We start from the raw sequence: 21,512 nt of genomic DNA on the forward strand, positions 1-21,512 counted from the left end.
AAAGCCACATTTCACAGTAGAAAATGATGGCCTCACTGTTGGGCGTGCAGATTACGCACATTCAGCTACACAAATCAGCAACCATTTATAATTTACGTCCTTGCTGGCGTCGGAGATAAGCGCAAAACCCTGAACAAATTAAACTTGGGAGGTTCGGGGATCACACAGTTGCACCCCAAACAACACGACACATTATTACGGAGTTTTAAAAAAAAACGCGAGACCCCTCGGGGAATTCCAGCCACATCAGAGAGACAGGCATGGGGAAAAGAGAGAAAGAGAGACAGCTGTGGAAGATAAAAGATGTTCAAATATTCAAAATCCTCAACTCGCATCCAAAGCATACCCTGTAATCCGCTTGCATTGGGATATATCGGCAGCACAGAGGACACTCAGTTTACCAGTGGACTAACGGATGGCTGCGGTCCGCTAGTGTGTTTAACTACACACTGTCAACCTAACACATCCAGGGTGTCTACAGACATGGAATGAGATTAAACCGATGAAGGCAGCCCAGCTGTCGAAACATTGATGTTTATTAAACGTATTGCGTCGAAGACATGAGAGAGTGCAGCTCTTCTCTTTTCTAAGTGTCCACAGACATCAACCACGAGCCCCTTTCTTAACGGGATAGGCAACCTGGAAGCACCCAACCATCTTCATATTACTTCCTTTTATCAGTGTGTAGCACAGAAGTCCTGTATAGTTGGCCAGAGACAGAGACAGGCGGATTCTGATTCCACTCTAGCTGTCTTTCCTGATCTCTATCCCAAAGGGAGATGCTCTGCTCTGTGTAATACTGCCCCTTTGATTGCTTTCACAGGCCTGATCCTGAACCAGTTATGGAGCGCACTGTCATGATGACTCTGCAAAACATGGAAAATGAAAAAACAAAATGCACTGATCCCCAGAGGACCTTATAGGACAGTTGTGTTCTGTCATATAACACCACTAGTAGTTGTGATGGCAATGGGGCACATTGCAGCAAAACAGCACATAGGCCTACATACAAGGGGATGGAACCAGTTCAGGGAACAGAACCGAAAACCGGAAAATAACATTTGTGGAACAGAATCAGAAACAAAAGTGATCTATACAGTTCCGGAACAGAACTGTAATTTTAAAAGCATGGGAACCAGTTAATAACATTCTTTTACATTCCGGGAATTTTTTCAGTCCCACAAAAAAATGCTACAAAGTGCCTATGCAAAACTCTCACTCTGTCACTCAGAAATGTCTTCCAGTGTCTGCCTACCAGCTGAAAATCTTTGACAGTGTGGGTATGCGTGTGTGTAGGCAACCTCTCCCTCCCTCTCCGAAGCTTAGGCTTCTGTAGCCTATTGACGTTACAAGTGTGATTCAGAAATTAGGGAGATATTTTTATTTAGAGAAGAATGGATTAACTTTTCAAATGCTAGTTATGGATACTATAATTATCACGTTTCACATTGAATGAATTAAAGCGCTGGGCATCTTGTTATGACATGCAATATCTGAATTAGGCCGACATAATTATATCTATGAAGCGGCGGCTTCTTCAGGTGAACTTTGAATGTCATTGAACTTCCGAGAGTTGACGTAACATTGGACCAGAGCTCGCTAGCCAGAATTAAAAACCCCTCTTACCTTTTTGTAGTTAAGCCAAGCCTCCTCATCCACCCTCTCTCGCTGTTTCCCCACCTGCAGAATTTCAGTCGCAACTCGCGCCCAACATTTGTCTGTCCATCGCACATGTAAACAATAGCAAGCTCCTCTATCCGCACTGATTGAGGAAGTAATCTTATGTAGAACCAAAAAAAAATACTATTTCAGAGGTTTAGAAAGGAACAGAAAGGAACTCTATAATCCGGTACTTTTTTGGGGGGTTGAACCAGAAATGTATTTCGCAGGTCAGAACAGTGGAACGGAATGAAAGAAATCATGGTTATGTTCAGAACGAAACGATTGGAAAATAACTTAGGTTCCAACTCCTGCAACATACACAATGCAATTTGCAGCAGGATGAAAGGGAAACTAGGGAATCATGTAGAGGACCGCGGAGAGGAGAGGTTTCCGGCACTGAGTCCATCATTAACTAATAAGCCAGGCCAGGCGAGGCAAGAGGATAGTGGGTAATTGCTGCTGCCCCATCCATGCTACAGCTCATGATGCCACAGCAGACAACAACATGCAGTGATGAGGTTAACAGAAGAATGTCCTTATGGGGGAAGCAGCTTGCACCTAGCATCTATAACAAGGGGAAACATTTACCTTGCACAGGTTGAATTAAAGAGAAATAAGGCTTAGACAGGCAGAGCAAAAGGATTTGGCTGATTTAAGGGGGGGAATAGTTTACCGCTATCAGAGATAAGAGATGGCAAGGAAGCGCGAGGGGAGGAGGGAAAAACTCATTCAATATGCTACTTGTTCTGGGCCAAATGAACTAAAACCGCGTGACACCATGTGACTTACAGTAGACTTGCTGTGTCACTCACCTCTTGCTCCATGTGAGAGCTCGCCTCCTCTCAATTGTTGACACAGCGACAGCCCTGAAAAACGGCTATATGCATGTGACGTTTTGTTGTTTGTTTATTTTCGCTTCATTTTGTTAATTCATTTTTCGCTTTCTATGTACTTAATTTAATAATAAGAATTTTTGTGGGCTTCAATAATTGCTGGCCGTGACCCCACTCTCCCAGGGTGTCTCAGGGGGAGTTGGGATATGCAACAAAAAAACATTTCCATTTCACACCAACACATTTGTACAACACTTGTACATGTGTTTGTGGAACAGGTCAAACATAACCACCCTGTATTTTGACCGTTTGATTTGTCCTATTTCACACAGGTACGCATGCGTGAATTAGAAAAGGTGTTTTTTTGCTTATCCCAACTCCCCCTGAGACACCCTCAGAAAGTGTGTACTTATCTTTTGAGCACTTATCTGACCTTCTGCCCTAGACTTTATCCATCCCTTTATCTTGTTACATGTTTTTCCTCCTCATTGTCTGAAGAATATTTCCTTCCTCAGGGTTCAATCTTCTCACTTAATGCATCCTGTCCATTGCACTCAGGCTCTAGAGAGGGGGGTTGAACCCTTAGGAACCTCAGCCACTGATAACAGATATTAGTGTTCCCCCAAATACTCTTGATAGTCTTAAGGCGTAAGCATGCTTCCCAGTTGAAAAAGTTGAGTGGAGTTTGAGCATATATTATGATGACATTTTGTTAATGTTCGTTTTGGACTTAGGTTTTTTTTTTTTCTCAGCTGTTCGGGCACATAATTTTTTTCTGGAGGCAAGACGAAGTTGGAGCCAAAGTTTATGCCCCATCGTCAGTGATTGGTCAACAGTAGGGATTCTTCAATAAAGTCTTTGTAGTCATTCATTGAGAGATTATTCATTTTCATGCACATTTTTTCACCGAAAAACACTACACGAACATCTTAGTTAGATGTAAAATTGCACGACTAAGACAAAAATGAAAGACTGATTTCTTAAGTTTCTCAAATAAATTCTGACTATATTAATAAATTGTATACTGGCTACGGCGTCTCAAAATTGACAAACAGTACTATTATCGTTTTTTTCCCTCTTTTTTTCAAGCGAAAGTCTGTTATGTGAGTATGCGAGCGCACTCATTTGGTTCGGCTAGCCGAGTTTGGCTAGGCCCCAGCCGAACTGAAGCATGCTGACACCTTTATCCTACCCTCATCTCTGGTTGTTGGTGGCTGGTTTACTGCAGCACAAGCTGACCAAGAGGACCAACTGACTGGCTGGAATAAAGCAGAATGGGAACAATGTGTTCATATACGTATATTTATCATACTAATGACTTCATGTTGATATGGAGTAAACTAGGTAGCCTTCACCGTGCTTGCGGTACAGTTGCCATTGGTCCAAAACTGTCTATAGTGTGTTGTTCTGAACAACAGCCAACAGACTGAACTCATTGATACAGCAGCAACCCTAACACAGGCATTGTATAATTCATTATGTTTATTCCAAAATGGAATTGACTCGTTCTTTCTATACAAATGGAATCATTAAATCTAAGAAAACACACCTAAAGAAATCGACTGCACCAAGCCCGCTAGCCTCTTCGCTCGGTGAGACCTGTACACATTGGGCTCCTGTCGCTAAAGGCTACATCCCGTATCCCTAAAACATATTTAGGCTACCAGCCCTCTGATTTACCTCTTCATAAAATACTTTTCCCCTCATCGGAGGCAAATCTATATTCCCGGAATACCTTACCAGTCACTAAGGGCTATACAATGTGTGAAAAGAAACACTTCTATACAACTTTTCCAGAGTTGACCAAATTCACTCCATATCTCACTAAAGGCACACTGCCATCTGGGATCATGCGGCCACTTCTAGGCCTACACGGTATGTGGACTAGGAAGTGAGCTTCTGATTGTTTTCTTTTTTTTACCGTAGTTTACACAGTTTATAAGCCGTAGAGATTGGTCAGGAATTCTGGATCGTAGGCATGCATTCTGTGTTAGGAAAAGTTTGTCGGAAATAGATCAACCAGAGGGCTCATAAATATGTTTTAGGGATACGTTCCAGGAGCAAAGAGGCTACGAGGACACTTTACTCGTGTACCCTTGTATAAAACCTGGTATAAAACCCACTTCCGACATAATTTACATTAAGTCAGAGAATGCCGTGATGGAGTCCCCAAGTTGGAATGGCTACAATTCTATAGACCATAGACCATAGAGCTGTAGTTTTGGCTACCTGGCTGGAAATGGTTCAACTCTGAGACTATCGATCACTACAGAATAAGAGCATCCTAGACGTAGAATTACTAGTCTGCAGCTAAATATTACGTACATTTAGGACGAAAATACAGACAACTGCCGAAACATCTATTCTAAGAACATGGTACGCATGACGTATCCATTATGAACACAACCCAATCGACTTTCTGTCGATGATTGACTCTTCAGCAGACAGACCAGCAATTCCAACACAGAAGACAACAATGACATACAGGCGTAAATATATACATTGCAATTATTCTGGAATGATTGGCCGTTCGTGTGCAAAGGATTAGCATTTCAATGAATATAATTATCAACTGTGTGTAGTGAATCCATTTTGTCTTTCCGCTCTCTCAGTCCCCACCCCTTTACTTTGTCTACAAAGCCGTGATATCGCTAGGGACTTTTTCTTTGAATCATGTAGTAACCCAAATATCTACTGTTTGTTTGTTATGCAATTCTGTGTGATTATTTAGTTAGGTAGTAAATAAATAATTAAGCCAATTTGTGTATTGCTGATTCATGATTTAGGCTATGGGTTTGCGACGTTCAGTAATGAGAACTGATGAGGTAATAATAATTAATTAATAGAAGACTGTAACTGATCAGATATTGAAAATTATAACTCTGTAAATGTCAACATTTTCCATGGTGCCCCGACTTCCTAGTTAATTATTGTTTACATGATTAGTTTAACCCATTTAATCCCAACTTTTTCCCTGACATGACAATATCCAAATCTTGTGTCATTAGTAAGTAAGCCTTTGAAATAATCCATCATATTATTATTTTTTCATGGAAAAGTAGGTGAAAAGGTGTGTTTTATGGTCGGTCACAATTGTGACCGGTGGGATAATGTGATATACACTGAATTAACATGTTTTTTCCTATGCAGTCATGAAAATTCTTATATATCCCAGCCCAGTTATTAACACATGTAAAACTGTCACTGGCAGTCCCCTGCATTGCTACTAGAATGCCCCATCACATTCTAGTGTGACCATTTTAAATATCAAAAACCCTTATACAACACCGATATGAATACTGAGAGCAAAAAACAACAGCAACCAACGCATTTCAACATTGTTACTTTATTGTAACATACATTGTAACATTGTAACAACTTTAGTGCAACATGTACTGAAACATTAATATTGTAACTTTATTGTAACATTTGAACTTGTACTTTAGTGCAATATCCATTGTAACATTGCCATTGTGTCATTTTAGTGCAACATTCACCAACAACTGTGTAGCAGTTGTGTGATTTATTCACATTGAACATAAAGGTAACATTTAGGATAGAGGTAGCCTGTAGAATATGCATTCAAGTAGAGGCCCACACTAAACAAATATATATATATATATATATATCATAGAGGTAGCCTGTAGAACATGCATTCAAGTAGAGGCCCACACTGAACAAAATAAAAATAAATATATATATTATACACATGTATAATACAGTATATATATATATATATATATATATATATATATATATATATATATATATATATATTATATATATATAATATATATATATATATTATAGAGGTAGTCTTCAGAACCAAGTGCACGATTAGTTTGTGCATCACTATTTTGAACTACGATCAGTCAGGCCTACTGTCACACAGTATGTCTTGAATTAATTGATCCTCTTTTCCAGAAACATTTCAGTAAATTTGATACTTTCCCTTTTTTGTCAACTTTTCTTTTCTTCCTGGAGTCCGTTGTACTGCTTCTCCTCACCCTTTATTGACTTCTATTTTTCTTCAATTGGCTTTTTCAGCCCTTTTTCATTCACTCTGATCTCCTTTTCTACTGCCCGTGGTATATCTTGAAGCACTCAATGTGCAGTGACGCTTTGCATTTCTCACATGCATAGATTGTTACACGCACTATGACGACATCTATGGAACCGGTGCATCGTGTTGATTGGTCAGTGAGAAGCTTTGTTATATCTTGCCTGATCTTCAACAGTAGCAGCCAGTAGAGATCTCCTTCTGTGCCTCAGTGGTTTCGTGCCAAACATTTGCATAAGAGACTGTGCCACTATCCGTGAGAAGGTGAGCAGGTTGATGGTCCCTCCCATAAACATCTCTGTCAAATAAATGTCTGTTTACGAGTGCACTGTTGAGAGACCATGCAAAGATGGGCCACCACCACTTCTTAGACCTGATGGAGATATGGAATCTTGAAATCTGTAGGTTGTGAAGATCAACACCACCCAGGTGCTCGTTGTATCCGGTTGATGCATTTTGGTTGTGGGATCTTGTCAAATGCACGTCGCTCCTCGTTCCATCTCTTGACAGAGGTCTCACTGTATTTCTCCTCCATGTTTGTTGCCACTGTGACTATGTTGTTGTCTTTCCAATGGACCAGCAACTTGTCTCCTTGGGTCAGAACCTCAGCGGTTCCCCGGGGTAACTTCATGAAGTCCTTCTGTGGCTTGAATGGGACATTCATTTTGAATGGGACGATGATTTTGCCTCATCGTTCCAGAGGTCCCATATCCTCTTTTTGCCATTTCATCGAGGAGTGCAAGCGAAGTGAAGAGGTTGTCATGAAGGAACTTGCAACCTTGAAAGCACCTGAGATTGCTCTGCAACACCAAGAATAACACTGGGTCCATGACCCAATCCAGTCTCAGGGAAGAGAGTGTGGGGTGGTGAGGGGTAGGTCATCATCACTGATAACGTTGTTCCTGTCATGATCAGTTTGCATAGGTTCAGCATATGCATTCAACAGCCTGGCTGGCAAATGGCCTGTCTCCCCCTCATAGTCCATATCTGACCCATCGCTATCACAATCTCTGAGGGATAACTACAATGTTGCACACCTTGTCTGAGCAGTCACCTAGATCCAACATATCCAGAACTTGACTCAAAGTGAAACTAAAAGATAGAACAGAGTAGAGAGTTAGGTAGAACAAGAACTATGTATGTGTATATCTATGAGTATACCTAGATGCACTGTGTTATCCCTCCGGTCACTATTGTTGCCGTCAACATGATAACTCATTCTATAACGGCACTGAACAAAGTTGAGTAATTGCATTTGCATATATCAATACTAGACACCTTAATGATGAAGTGTACTAAAAACCGTTGTCCTATCTTAATGTTAACATACTTCACTAACCTTTGTTTGGGAGCTTTGATGCAGCCATTGTCTTCTCATGGTGCAACCAGGAAGTAAACCGCTCTGGTCATGTGACAATTTACACTAATCATGTGACACTGCACATATTTCATTGAGACCCTTTATTATTTAAATTTTTGCTGGAAATGCATTGTTATATCATTCAGTAAAAATTTTAGAGGCTTATAACTGGAAACGGTTTTTTACGGTCACTATTGTGATTGTGACTGATCTGCTACTTTTCTCGGTTCCAGTTATTTCCCAGAAGGCCAAGTTCCAGAGCTGTTCCCTCTCATTAAAACCAGGATTAAATAGGTTAATTAAACCTAGAGAACTGATTTGATATAAATAAGTCTCCACATTTAATGATAGTCCAGACACGACAGTACAATACTTTATTCTAAAATGTAGGAAATTGTTTTTTCCCCTCATCAATCTACACACAATACCACATAATGACAAAGCAAAAATGTTATATAAATATATATAAATAAAAATTTGATTTAAAAAAATCACTATATAAAAAATTAAGCATACATAAGTATTCAAACCCTTTACTCAGTACTTTGTTGAAGCACCTGGTCACGATAACCAAACCCACCCGTAGCACGCGCAGGTATATCTAGCAGGTATATCTCACTGGTCATCCCCAAAACCAACACGGCCTTTGTCCGACTTTCCTTCCAATTCTCTGCTGCCAATGAGTGAAACGAATTGCAAAAATCGCTGAAGCTGGAGACTTATATTTCCCTCACTAACTTTAAACATCAGCTATCTGAGCAGGTAACCGATCGCTGCAGCTGTACACAGCCCATCTGTAAATTGCCCACCCAATCTACCTACCTCATCCCCATATTGTTTTTATTTACTTTTCTGTCTTACCTCCTCACGCCATTTTCACACACTGTATATAGACTTCCTTTTTTTCCTATTGTGTTATTGACTGTACGCTTGTTTATTCCATGGGTAACTCTGTGTTGTTGTTTGTGTCGCACTGCTTTGCTTTATCTTGGCCAGGTCGCAGTTGGAAATGAGAACTTGTTCTCAACTAGCTTACCTGGTTAATTTAAATAAAGGTGAAATAAAAATAAATAAAAAACAGAATCAGGTTTTCTTGGGAACGACACCAAGCTTTGTGATGTTAATACACCTGTATTTGGGGAGTTTCTCCCATTCCTCGCTGGAGATCCTCTCAAGCTCTGTCAGGTTGCATTGGGAACATTGGTGCACAGCTATTTTCAAGTCTCTCCCGAGATGTTAGATCGGGTTCAAGTCCTGGCTCTGGCTGGGCCACTCAACGACATTCAGAGACTTGTCCCGATGCCACTCCTGCGTTGTCTTGGCTGTGTGCTTGGGGTCGTTGTCCTGTTGGAAGGTGAACCTTCGCTCCAGTCTGAGGTCCTGAGCGCTCTGGATTAGATTTTCATCAAGGATCTCTCTGTACTTTTCTCTGTTCATCTTTGCCTCAATCCTGATTAGTCTCCCAGTCCCTGCCTCAGACAAACATCCCCACAGCATGATGCTGCCAGGTTTCCTCCAGATATGACGCATGGCACTCAGGCCAAAGAGTTCAGTCTTTTTTTCATCAAACCAGATAAACTTGCTTCTAATGGTTTGAGAGTCTTTGGGTGCCTTTTGCAAACTCCAAGTGGGCTGTTATGTGCCTTTTACTGAGGACTGGCTTCCGCCTGGCCCTTCTATCATAAAGGCCTAATTGGTGGAGTTCTGCAGAGATGTTTGTCCTTCTGGAATGTTCTCCTATTTTCACAGAGGAACTCTAGAGCGCTGTCAGAGTGACCATCGGGTTCTTGGTCACTTCCGTGATCACGGCCCTTCTCCCCGATTGCTCCGTTTGGCCTTGTGGCCAGCTCTAGGAAGAGTCTTGGTGGTTCCAAACTTCGTCAATTTAAGAGGGATGGAGGCCACTGTGATCTTAGTTACCTTCAGTGCTGCAGAAATGTTTTGGTACCTTTCCACAGACCTGTGCCTTGACAGAATCCTGTCTCTGAGCTCTACGTAGAATTCCTTCAACATCATGGCTTGGTTTTTTGCTTTTGACATGCTCTGTCAACTGTGGGACCTTATATAGACAGGTGTGTGTCTTTCCAAATCATGTCCAATCATGTCCAATCAAATGAATGTACCACAGGTGGACTCCAATCATGTTGTAGAAAGATCTCAAGGATGATCAATGGAAACAGAATACACCTGAGCTCAATTTTGAGTCTCATAGCAAAGGGTCTGAATACTTATGTCAATAAGGTTTCTGTTTTTTATTTTTAATACATTTGCAAAAATGTGTAAAAACCTGTTTTGGCTTTGTCATTATGGGATATTGTGTGTAAATTGTTTTATTTAATACATTTTAGAATAAGGCTGAAACTAAACAAAACGTGGAAAAAGACAAGGAGTCTGAATACTTTCCGAAGGCAATTTACATTTAAATTTGCATTGCATCTTTGTTTTACCAGTTGTTGTGGCTGGCAATGTGACCTTCTTGCTCTGCAGTGTCAAGTTGAATGTAAATATTAGTATCACAGAAGCCAGTAGTAGGCCAGACAAACAGATTTTCACGATTTTCATGATATCCTCAAAATCAATAAATCAGAGCATGTTTTTGGCTCATTCAGTGGTATTTACCTGATTAAGTAGAATCCTGTTGGAAAATAATGTTAAAAGTAACATTTATATCACTACTTCCTGTTTGTCAGGACCCGGTTACAAACCCGGGTCTCCGGAGTGAGAAACAGTCACTTAACCAACTGAGCCACGAATAGTCGGTAGAACCCAGAAGATGAGGCAGACACAGCAGTACTTGAGACGGTGTATTTAATGAAGTAAAAAGTGAAGTTCTTCAGGAAAACATGTAACTCCACAACCTCAAAAGGAATCCTACCAGAACAAAGGTAATCCTCCAAGACAAAAAAGGTAAATCCACAAGGTGGAAGGTAAAGCACAAAAAGCCTCAAAAAATACTCAAAAAAAACAAACAAACAAGAACAAAAAACAGAATTCCACAAGAGAGTCCACCGGAATCAACAAGAGTTCTCAGAGTACTAGGGCTGGGTGCTAACATACAAACACAGAGCAAAGAACAGAGGAAAACAAAGGGTTTAAATACAATCAGGGGAAACGAGGCACAGGTGCAAATAATAATGGGTATCAAGGGAAAACAAAAGGTCAAAAGGCACAATGGGGTCATCTAGTGACCAAAAACCGGAACAACCCTGGCCAAATCCTGACACTGTTGTCATTTTTTTATTATTCATAGCTGAGTATCAAAACACCTGTTTTACTGTAAATTCATAATCAATATGCTGAAATAAGTTGAGATATTTTGAAGCCCAATACATAAAAATTACTCCCTACACACCAATGTGTCACACTTGTGTTCAGATTACTCGTACTTTGCTAAATTAGTACCTTATTAACTGCACATGCACCAACTTTTAACAGTCACTTTGGACTGAAATTGATTCGCTTGTTCTACTTTAATCAATAGCCTGCACAAATTAATCACATACATCAATATTTTATTGAAATCAATGGAACTGATAGGTACCGTTTGCGGTCTTCCAACAGACAAAACTCAATTTGGGAATTTGGGTATAAAACCAGTCGATAGATGAGAACCTGTGGTAGCCATTTATCATTATATAAAATAATTCCCAGTGTCAAAATAGTTCAATATTTCAAATTAAGATGATTGTGCTTAATTTACTTTCACCTTTTTTTCAACAATGACATCTATTTCTTACTACTTCAACCATGGATAGAGTTAAAATATGTTCCTAAACACAATTTAACCGGAGCTTCGTTAGGGACTGTGCAGCAGGCTGAATGTCTGACGTCCCTACCAGTAACCACAGACTAGCCAGTAAGCTTTGAAATCGTTCAACAATGCGAGCAACTTTTCCTCTAAAAAATATTAGCTACAGTCTTGAATAATGCAACCAAACCATATTACACTCTTGAATATTGCAACGATTCACAAACACTGGGAGATTTTCTCATTCGAACACATATTAAATGTAGCTTGCAAAACAATAACACACCTAGTAAGGTTGGCATATCAAACATCAACGTTTAACCCTCTCATACGAATATAAAAGTGCAGTTTCAGCGTATTAAAGTGACCTTGGAAGTTACCTTGGAATTAAGGTTGGGCGGTATCCAATTTCTTTATATATATTTTATTTTTGGGAGGGGGGGGGTGTACAATGTCTCTGTTGTTACCAATAAGCTTGATCTTGATATTTAGCCACTTAGCAGCAAGTTAGCAAACCAAATGTATAGCTGGAGCCCTGAACTGGATATAATTTATTTGACACATCTTAGATTTCTTATAGTTATACTTGACCTGTAGTTCTAAGCAGTGCACCCCTGGTTTTGAAAATCATATCGTTGGTATTTGGTATGAACTAGAGGTCGACCGATTAATCGGAATGGTCGATTAAAATGGGCCGATTTCAAGTTTTCACAAGTTTTTTTTTACACCTTTATTTAATCTTTATTTAACTAGGCAAGACAGTTAAGAACACATTCTTATTTTTAATCACGGCCTAGGAACGGTGGGTTAACTGCCTCGTTCAGGGGCAGAAAGACAGAGTTTCACCTTGTCAGCTCGGAGGATTCAATCTTGCAACTTTACAGTTAACTAGTCCAACGCAATAACGACCTGCCTCTCTCTCGTTGCACTCCACAAGGAGACTGCCTGTTACGCAAATGCAGTAAGCCAAGGTAAGTTTCTAGCTAGCATTAAACTTATCTTATAAAAAACAATCAATCATAATCACTAGTTAACTACACATGGTTGATGATATTACTAGATATTATCTAGCGTGTCCTGTGTTGCATATAATCTGACTTAGCATACAAGCATACAAGTATCTAAGTATCTGACTGAGCGGTGGTAGGCAGAAGCAGGCGCGTAAACATTCATTCAAACAGCACGTTCATGCGTTTTGCCAGCAGCTCTTCTTTGTGTGCGCTAATAGAGTTTCAAACTTAATTCGCTCTCTGAGCCTTGGGGTGGTTGTTTCCCTTGCTCTGCATGGGTAACGCTTCGATGTGGTGGCTGTTGTCGTTGTGTTGCTGGTTCGAGCCCAGGGAGGAGCGAGGAGAGGGACAGAAGCTATACTGTTACACTGGCAATACGAAAATGCCTATAAGAACATCCAATAGTCAAAGGTTAATGAAATACAAATGGTATAGAGGGAAATAGTCCTATAATAACTACAACCTAAAACTTCTTACCTGGGAATATTGAAGACTCATGTTAAAAGGAACCACCAGCTTTCAAATTTTTACCTTTATTTAACTAGGCAAGGCAGTTAAGAACAAATTATTATTTTCAATGCTGGCCTAGAAACAGCAGGTTAACTGCATGTTCAGGGGCAGAATGACAGATTTGTACCTTGTCAGCTCAGGGGTTTGAAATTGCAACCTTCCAGTTACTAGTCCAACTCTCTCACCACTAGGCTAACCTGCCGTCTCATATTTTCTCATGTTCTAAGCAAGGAACTGAAATGAAACTTACATAGCAAATATTGCACTTTTTCGTTCTTTTCCAACACTTTGTTTTTGCATTATTTAAACCAAATTGAACATGTTTCATTATCTACTTGAGGCTAAATTGATTTTCTTGATGTATTATATTAAGTTAAAATAAGTGTTAATTCAGTATTGTTGTAATTGTCATTATTAAAAATCAAATAAAAATTAAATTGTTTTTAAAATAATTTTTAAATCGGCCAATTAATCGGTATCTGGTTTTTTGGGCCCTCCAATAATCGGCATCGGCATCGGCGTTGAAAAATCATAATCGGTCGACCTCTAGTATGAACGGTATATCGCCCAAGCGTACTTGGAACAAACTAGGCTTAATTTGATCAATTTCTTGGATGTTATTATATGAAGTAAATGCAAAAATTGCTCCATCATTTTTTTATACAGTTTTTCAATCACTTTGGTGAATTTTTCAGATGTCCAGTAAGTGGTATATTTTGAAAACTATACCAAAACTCTGAATCTGACAACACTTGAAATTCCCCCCATCTTATATTCAGAACCTTTGATTGTGCATTCATTGGGGCTTCAGACATCTTTCACCCCTGAGTTATTCATGCAAAATTAAAGTTTTCCATGAAATTGAAGCGCTGTATTCTTGACATAGATCACTCTGTTATTTCTACTATTATTATTTCTACAACTGTACATTGAAATTCAGTTATACTTGTTATACACACCATATATATAGATATATACAGTGGGGAGAACAAGTATTTGATACACTGCCGATTTATCAGGTTTTCCTACTTACAAAGCATGTAATTTTTTTTATCATAGGTACACTTGAATTGTGAGAGACGGAATCTAAAACAAAAATCCATAAAATCACATTGTATGATTTTTAAGTAATTAATTTGCATTTTATTGCATGACATAAGCATTTGATCACCTACCAACCAGTAAGAATTCTGGCTCTCACAGACCTGTTAGTTTTTCTTTAAGAAGCCCTCCTGTTCTCCACTCATTACCTGTATTAACTGCACCTGTTTGAACTCGTTATCCGTATAAAAGTCACTTGTCCAAACACTCAATCAAACAGACTCCAACCTCTCCACAATGGCCAAGACCAGAAAGCTGTGTAAGGACATCAGGGATACAATTGTAGACCTGCACAAGGCTGGGATGGGCTACAGGACAATAGGCAACCAGCTTGGTGAGAAGGCAACAACTGGCGCAAGTATTAGAAAATGTAAGAAGTTCAAGATGACGGTCAATCACCCTCGGTCTGGGGCTCCATGCACAATCTCACCTCGTGGGGCATTAATGATCATGAGGATGGTGAGGGATCAGCTCAGAACTACACGGCAGGACCTGGTCAATGACCTGAAGAGAGCTGGGACCACATTCTCAGAGAAAACCATTAGTAACGCACTACGCCGTCATGGATTAAAATCCTGCAGTGCACGCAAGGTCCCCCTGCTCAAACCAGCGCATGTCCAGGCCCATCTGAAATTTGCCAATGACCATCTGGATGATCCAGAGGAGGAATGGGAGAAGGTCGTGTGGTCTGATGAGACAAAAATAGATCTTTTTGGTCTAAACTCCACTCGCCGTGTTTGGAGGAAGAAGAAGGATGAGTACAACCCCAAGAACACCATCCTAACCACGAAGCATGGAGGTGAAAACATCATTCTTTGGGGATGCTTTTCTGCAAAGGGGACAGGACGACTGCACCGTATTGAGGGGAGGATGGATGGGGCCATGTATCGCGAGATCTTGGCCAACAACCTCCTTCCCTCAGTAAGAGCATTGAAGATGGGTCGTGGCTGGGTCTTCCAGCATGACAACGACCCGAAACACACAGCCAGGGAAACTAAGGAGTGGCTCCAGGACATTTAGTCAATTGCACTACCATTTAATCCAATAGCAAAAAATACAACAAACATTTCTAAACTGTTATTTTTGAAGTGCTCAATAGAAATAACAGTAGGTGGTAAATATAATTTTCCATACGGCATTTTTTTATAACTTGACAGGCGTATTTTTTAAAATCCAATTGCAGATTGTTATACAGTACATACCTGTATGCAGGACAAATCATTAGAAATAGGAGTATTGTAAAGCCATTGGCTACTGTAAAAACATGTATGCCATTTCTGCCCAATGAAACATTGCACAAGATCGCCTTTTCTATGTGACTTGTCAACTGATACAGTATCGCCTGTCTACCTGCATTGAAATTCATCAGCTGACAGTGTATCAATGGAATTCAGATCATGAGTAGAATATATTGTTATATACAACCCAGGTATTTCAGCAGTGCATTGTACACTCCACTATAATTCCAAATGATGGCACATAGAGTGACTGTTTCCACTTCATCCTATTGAAGCCCACTAGCTGATGGAAAATGACGATGTAGTATTTAATATAATAATAATAATATATGCCATTTAGCAGACGCTTTTATCCAAAGCGACTTACAGTCATGTGTGCATACATTCTACGTATGGGTGGTCCCGAGGATTGAACCCACTACCCTGGCGTCACAAGCGCCATGCTCTACCAACTGAGCTACAGAGGACAGCCACATTCATACATGATTTGGTTTTACCTTCCAACATAGATTGATGTCAAAATGACAGGTTTATGTAGAATTGCATAGAAAATATAGAATTGTACAGTGTTCAGTAGTTATCAAACTGTATATACGTTAGCGAGTTATTCGTTTTGAGCAGTTTGATTAGGTGATAGTTCATTGCATTGTTAACAAATGACAAGAAAATCATGTCAAAAGTAAAGTGGATATTGCATTTTGAAAAGCAGATTGAATATACTGTATATCCAAATTGATTAGTGATTAGGTGCAGTGAACAAGTGAAAATGTGCTTAGAGTTTTGAAACCTGAGACATTTTGATGATCTGTTTAGATTTTTGTGCTTAAGAGTTGTGAAAATAGACTACATATTGCACCAAAGTGATTAAAAAACGAATAAAAACTAATTTCCCTGTTGAGGTTATCTAGCTTCTTGCTTTTTTTCCTGGATGGGGGGCAATGGCAGCCAAGGGGGGTAAACACAGTTGAGCTTCCCTTTTTTTAAACTACTGCTACAATTTCAGAATCTAACAGGCTGTTACTGCAATTTCAGGTGAAAACTCAATAAAACAATTCTAAAATGTAATGAAAATGTCTAGATATTTCAGCTGTTTCAAAAACATTGCTCTGCTATTTAGCTATTAGTATATTTACTGTATGTATGAATGTTTAAACTCAACGAGACAATTCTGTTTACACTGCCTGCTTATAGGGGGCAACTGTGTGTGAGCTAGCGTTCGAGATGTGAGAGTTTACATTACAGTAATGTCTCTCGAGAATCGATACCTCTCGAGAATTTCTCGAAATTCTCTTTAATTCTTGTAAACGGGAATAGCCCCTTTAATAATATCAGTTGGTGCATGCGTGCCCCCTACAATCCATCAGTCAAAAGTCTATATTTGACCGCCACTTGCTCAATTAAGGAAATTAAATTAAGCAACATCACATAGCTAACCGACGATAAAGACGATACATAGGCGATGTTATTTTGACCAGCAATCAATTTCAGATGTAGAATAGAGTACACTGAAGCCCAATGTGTATCCCAATAGCATTGGTTGTTTCTCTTCACCGCAAGTCTCCCATTTCCTCCCAAGTCGGAACCAGTATGTTAAATGTAGGCTGCTTCGTTAAAATGCGTCTCTTTGCGACAGGAACAAATGTTTGTTTATTTCACCGTCCTATAACGATGCGCTCGCTCACTCATACATCGGATCGTGGTGCGTCGGGGATCCCTCCGACGGAATCAATCACTTGATAGGCTAATATATGTCACTCAATAAGCAAGCACTACAACGGAATGATAAGCTTGACAGTTACTTGAACAGGGTTGATGCACTTATAGGTGTTAAAATATGGACTGGACATCAACAAAGCGGCATGTCATGGGTTATAACTGTAAAAAGCAAACCATCAATGGCAAGCGATATTTGCTTACCCCCCTTAGTTTCAGTGTTACTATTAGCAAATAATAAATGGCCAATTCCTTCATATGTATAAACCAAAGAAAATGTCCCATTACATTATCTGATGAAATGTGTTTAATTTATATTCAACATAAAGTAAAGTAGCCCAGACGTATTCTAAATTAGACGCCAGCTTTCTATAGTATCACAGACATTGCATACATTGTAGTAAATGAAAAATGTAACTATTACGATATTTTACAATGAAACAAACCAAACTCAGATTATGTCTAATTTGTGTATTTACCTTAAAGTGCGTTGATAGAAAACAGCAAGCACTTCCTGGTTATAATCCTAAACAATTCGCCACCTTTGAATATTAGCTTTATCTTCTCCTAATGAAATCTCGACTGGAGACATAGGAGCTCCACTGTTTGTTTGTCAAGTCCCAGTCTGTAGGCTACTGGCTAACTGTACCTGACCGTCTGTGAGCCGCTGCAGCATCACAGATCTCATGGAACTGCGTTTGGGCTGAGCACGGCATTGGGGAAAAACTGGACTGGAGTTCAGCACCTCGGGACCGAACCAGCCGCCTAATGTATATACCAGGCAATTGATTTGCACTGTCATTGCATCCCCACTATAAGTAGTGATAAAGTAAAACCGGTTTCAACTATCCCAGATGTGCAATCAGCGAAATTGTAGGCTAGGCCTAATTAGAAAATGTGTGAAGATGCATCGTGATGCCAGCTTCGCAGTTTTCATTAATTCATGTTCCCAGTTAATGAACATACAGTACCTGTCAAAAGTTTAGACACCTACTCATTCCAGGGTTTTTCTTTATTTTACTATTTTTCTACAGTGTAGAATCATAGTGAAGACATCAAAACTATGAAATAACACATATGGAATCATGTAGTCAGCAAAGAAAGTGTTAAACAATCCAAATATATGTTACATTTACATTTACATTTAAGTCATTTAGCAGACGCTCTTATCCAGAGCGACTTACAAATTGGTGCATTCACCTTATGTCACAGTTCCGGGGACATGTGTTCTAAACGACCTGGGATAGTCACAGTTCCGGGGACATGTGTTCTAAACGACCTGGGATAGTCACAGTTCCAGGGACATGTGTTCTAAACGACCCGGGATAGTCACAGTTCCAGGGACATGTGTTCTAAATGACCCGGGATAGTCACAGTTCCAGGGACATGTGTTCTAAATGACCTGGGATAGTCACAGTTCCAGGGACATGTGTTCTAAATGACCCGGAATAGTCACAGTTCCAGTGACATGTGTTCTAAACGACCTGGGTGATGAATAAAGGTGCATGTATATGGAGAATGGTTGCAGCAGGACCATCCTGTAGTCAACGAGGTGTAGTTCATATCTAGCCTGGTATGTCAGCATACCTTCTCTTTGGGGCCGTAGATCTCTGCATACCACACCATCCCATACAGACACAGGAATGTGATTAAGGCCACACACACCAGCCACAGCAGCACATAGAGGACCTGGGTCTTGGAGAACAGCTCCATTCCAAACTTTATACACGCCAAGGCCTCCAGGAACGCTATGGCCCCAAACACCCAGCACTGTGTCCCAACACGCTTACACTGTGTGTCTGTGAGGTAGGCATAGTACTGCCTCACGGTGGGAGCTGTGATGATGCCGATGAAGAGGATCCGACACCAGCTGAGGGCGTGGCACGCCGGGAACACAAATATGTGCTTCAGGAAGAATGTGTTCAACTCTGTCAGCTGCCAGATGATCATGAAGAGGTAGACCCCGGTGACGCGCTGCAGGGAAGACTTGGGGTCAAACCAGCGGACGTAGGTCCAGCTAGCCGGGGTGAACTGGAGCGCAGCACGTTTGATCTTCCCTGTCGTGGTGTGGATGTCCTTGATGGAGGCCCAGTGGTAGGTCCTCATCTCCAGGAAGCGACAGACAGTCATACCCATCCAGATGCCTCCTCCATTACACAACAGTATGTCCAGGATCAGCTGGTCCCACCAGCACTCAGCAAAGTTAGGCAGCAGGTGCATGAAGAACAGCTCAGTGAGCTCCCAGGTGATGCTGATGGTCCAACAGAGGCCGTAGCTGCGGATGAGCAGGGCCTTCATGCCCCAGCCCCAGAAGTGACTGAAGGCAAATATGTCAAAGTGGCTCAGGATTCGCTCCCAGGTGATCACGTGACAGTTCACTGCATACTCCATGATGTCAGCCTCCCGGGTGGCGTAGCGCAGGTTGGGGTCCAGCCAGTACATGACGTTCTTCACCTGCTCCCAGTTTAGGAAGATGATGAACACCAGGAACAGGAAGTACAGCACACTCAGACCAAAAACTATTCGCCATATCGCCGGATGTGGTCTGGTAAATGGTCCGTTAGGGAAGGCCAGAACACTGATGACCAGGAAGAAGGAGAGGACCAGGATGAGGCCCACCCACAAGTTGGCGTCTTCGTTTGTCTCATCTCTTGTAAATGCAAAATACATCAAGCTGAGCACTGTGCATGTTAACAGTGTTATATTTGAGATTCTTCAAAGTAGACATCCTTTGCCTTAATCACAGCTTTGCAAACTCCTTAAGTTAGCCATTTTTTGTCTTTAATGCAAGGCCAGCAGACAAGTTCCCCCCTTCCATTTGCCTATTCCATTGTTGCGGTAATGCTGCAATTAGTTGGTTGTAGTTTTGAGTAGTGCAGACAGTCATATTTATGATATAATTTACAAAGATATGTTGTTGTTTTTATTGTTTAAAAAAAAAACAATTAGTATATTTGAGTTTAACCACAATATTTGTTGTATTATTTGTTCTGTTTTCTTTCTGGTGGATTAAGCTGAAATTGCAACCAACTTTCTATGGCTTTTTTAAATGAAAGCGATATTTTGGATATTATTTCATTTTCAAATAACCGAAAGTGAGACGTTGTAATCTGAATAAAGGGGAAAAGACCATTCTTGAACATGGGGGGGAGACACTGTTACTAATCTGCAAGAGAACAAGTTTAGATTTTAATATAACTTTTGTATGACTGATGCCTTTAGTGAGACTTCTAATTCTTTAATATTTAATGCATGTGTTCATTTATGCCTAATCATAAGAGATGTTATGCTGTAGGATTACCCTCAGTATTTACTGTATAACATTATTATCAAAGTCCTTGTCTAACTAATATCGGTCATGTTTTGAAATATGTTCAAAAATCAATCACCTACTACTGTGTTTGCTTGATTTCGCTTGTGTTCTTCTTCTTCTTCGTGTGGTTTTCTGGCAGACGAGACACTTTGTTTGGATATTGCTGCCATTCATAGTTTGGCAAGTACCATCCACATTTGATCACAAAAAAAGGGAATTGGGGAAAAAAGGAAATTGCTCCACCATCGAACCCTGAGTATACATAACAATGAGAACACCTGCTCTTTCAATGACATAGACTGACCAGATGAATCCAGGTGAAAGCTATGCCCCCTATTGATGTTAAATTCACTTCAATCAGTGTAGATGAAATGGAGGAGACAGGTTAAAGAAGGATTTCTATGCTTTAAGACAATTGAGACATGGATTGTGTATGTGTGCCATTCAAAAGGGTGAATGGGCAAGACAAAATATTTAAGTGCCTTTGAATGGGGTATGGTTGTATGTACCAGACGCACCGGTTTGTGACAAGAATTGCAAAGCTACTGGGTTTTTCATGCTCAACAGTTTCCCCATATGTATTAAGAATGGTCCACCACCCAAACGACATCCAGCCAACTTGACACAACTGTGGGAAGCTTTTGAAACCTTGTAGAGTCCATTCCCCAACAAATTGAGGCTGTTCTGAGAGCAAAAGCGGGGGTGTGCAACTCAATATTAGGAAGGTGTTCCTAATGTTTGATGTACTCGGAGTATATTCCACTCTCCCCATCCCCAACACACCCCACCACCCCTTCCAACTACTTTGGGCCCCAATAGATCCTACACCTGGGAGGCTGTAACCCCTTCTCTCAAAACCCCCTGTTGTTTTTCTGCACTAAAATCTCTGATTCCCAAAAACGTATCTTTTGAAGTTACTACCAAGTCAATCTTCTGGGATTTCCTCTCCATCTGTGCAGCACAA

At 40.4% G+C, this 21,512-nt stretch overlaps 2 protein-coding genes across 2 annotated transcripts in view; both read right to left on the reverse strand.

Moving 5' to 3' along the window:
* LOC124038984 (disks large-associated protein 1-like) overlaps positions 1-17,873 on the reverse strand; it is a 203,395-nt gene extending 185,522 nt beyond the window's left edge. The window contains exon 1 of the mRNA XM_046354887.1: positions 17,715-17,873. The gene's annotated coding sequence lies outside the window, so the exon portion shown is untranslated. The remainder of the gene's footprint in view (positions 1-17,714) is intronic.
* Positions 17,874-18,798: 925 nt separating this feature from the next.
* Positions 18,799-19,932, reverse strand: LOC124039813 (phosphatidylserine synthase 1). The gene has a single exon (XM_046356225.1). It carries the CDS (start codon positions 19,903-19,905, stop codon positions 18,814-18,816), a length of 1,092 nt encoding a protein of 363 aa, XP_046212181.1. The 5' UTR covers positions 19,906-19,932; the 3' UTR covers positions 18,799-18,813.
* Positions 19,933-21,512: the final 1,580 nt, after the last annotated feature.

The sequence above is a fragment of the Oncorhynchus gorbuscha genome, linkage group LG07, assembly GCF_021184085.1.
Source record: "Oncorhynchus gorbuscha isolate QuinsamMale2020 ecotype Even-year linkage group LG07, OgorEven_v1.0, whole genome shotgun sequence".
Classification (NCBI taxonomy): domain Eukaryota; kingdom Metazoa; phylum Chordata; class Actinopteri; order Salmoniformes; family Salmonidae; genus Oncorhynchus; species Oncorhynchus gorbuscha.

Excerpts from the sequence above, each read along its gene's own strand:
- LOC124039813 (XM_046356225.1), bottom strand. The coding sequence starts at position 19,905 with ATGTATTTTGCATTTACAAGAGATGAGACAAACGAAGACGCCAACTTG.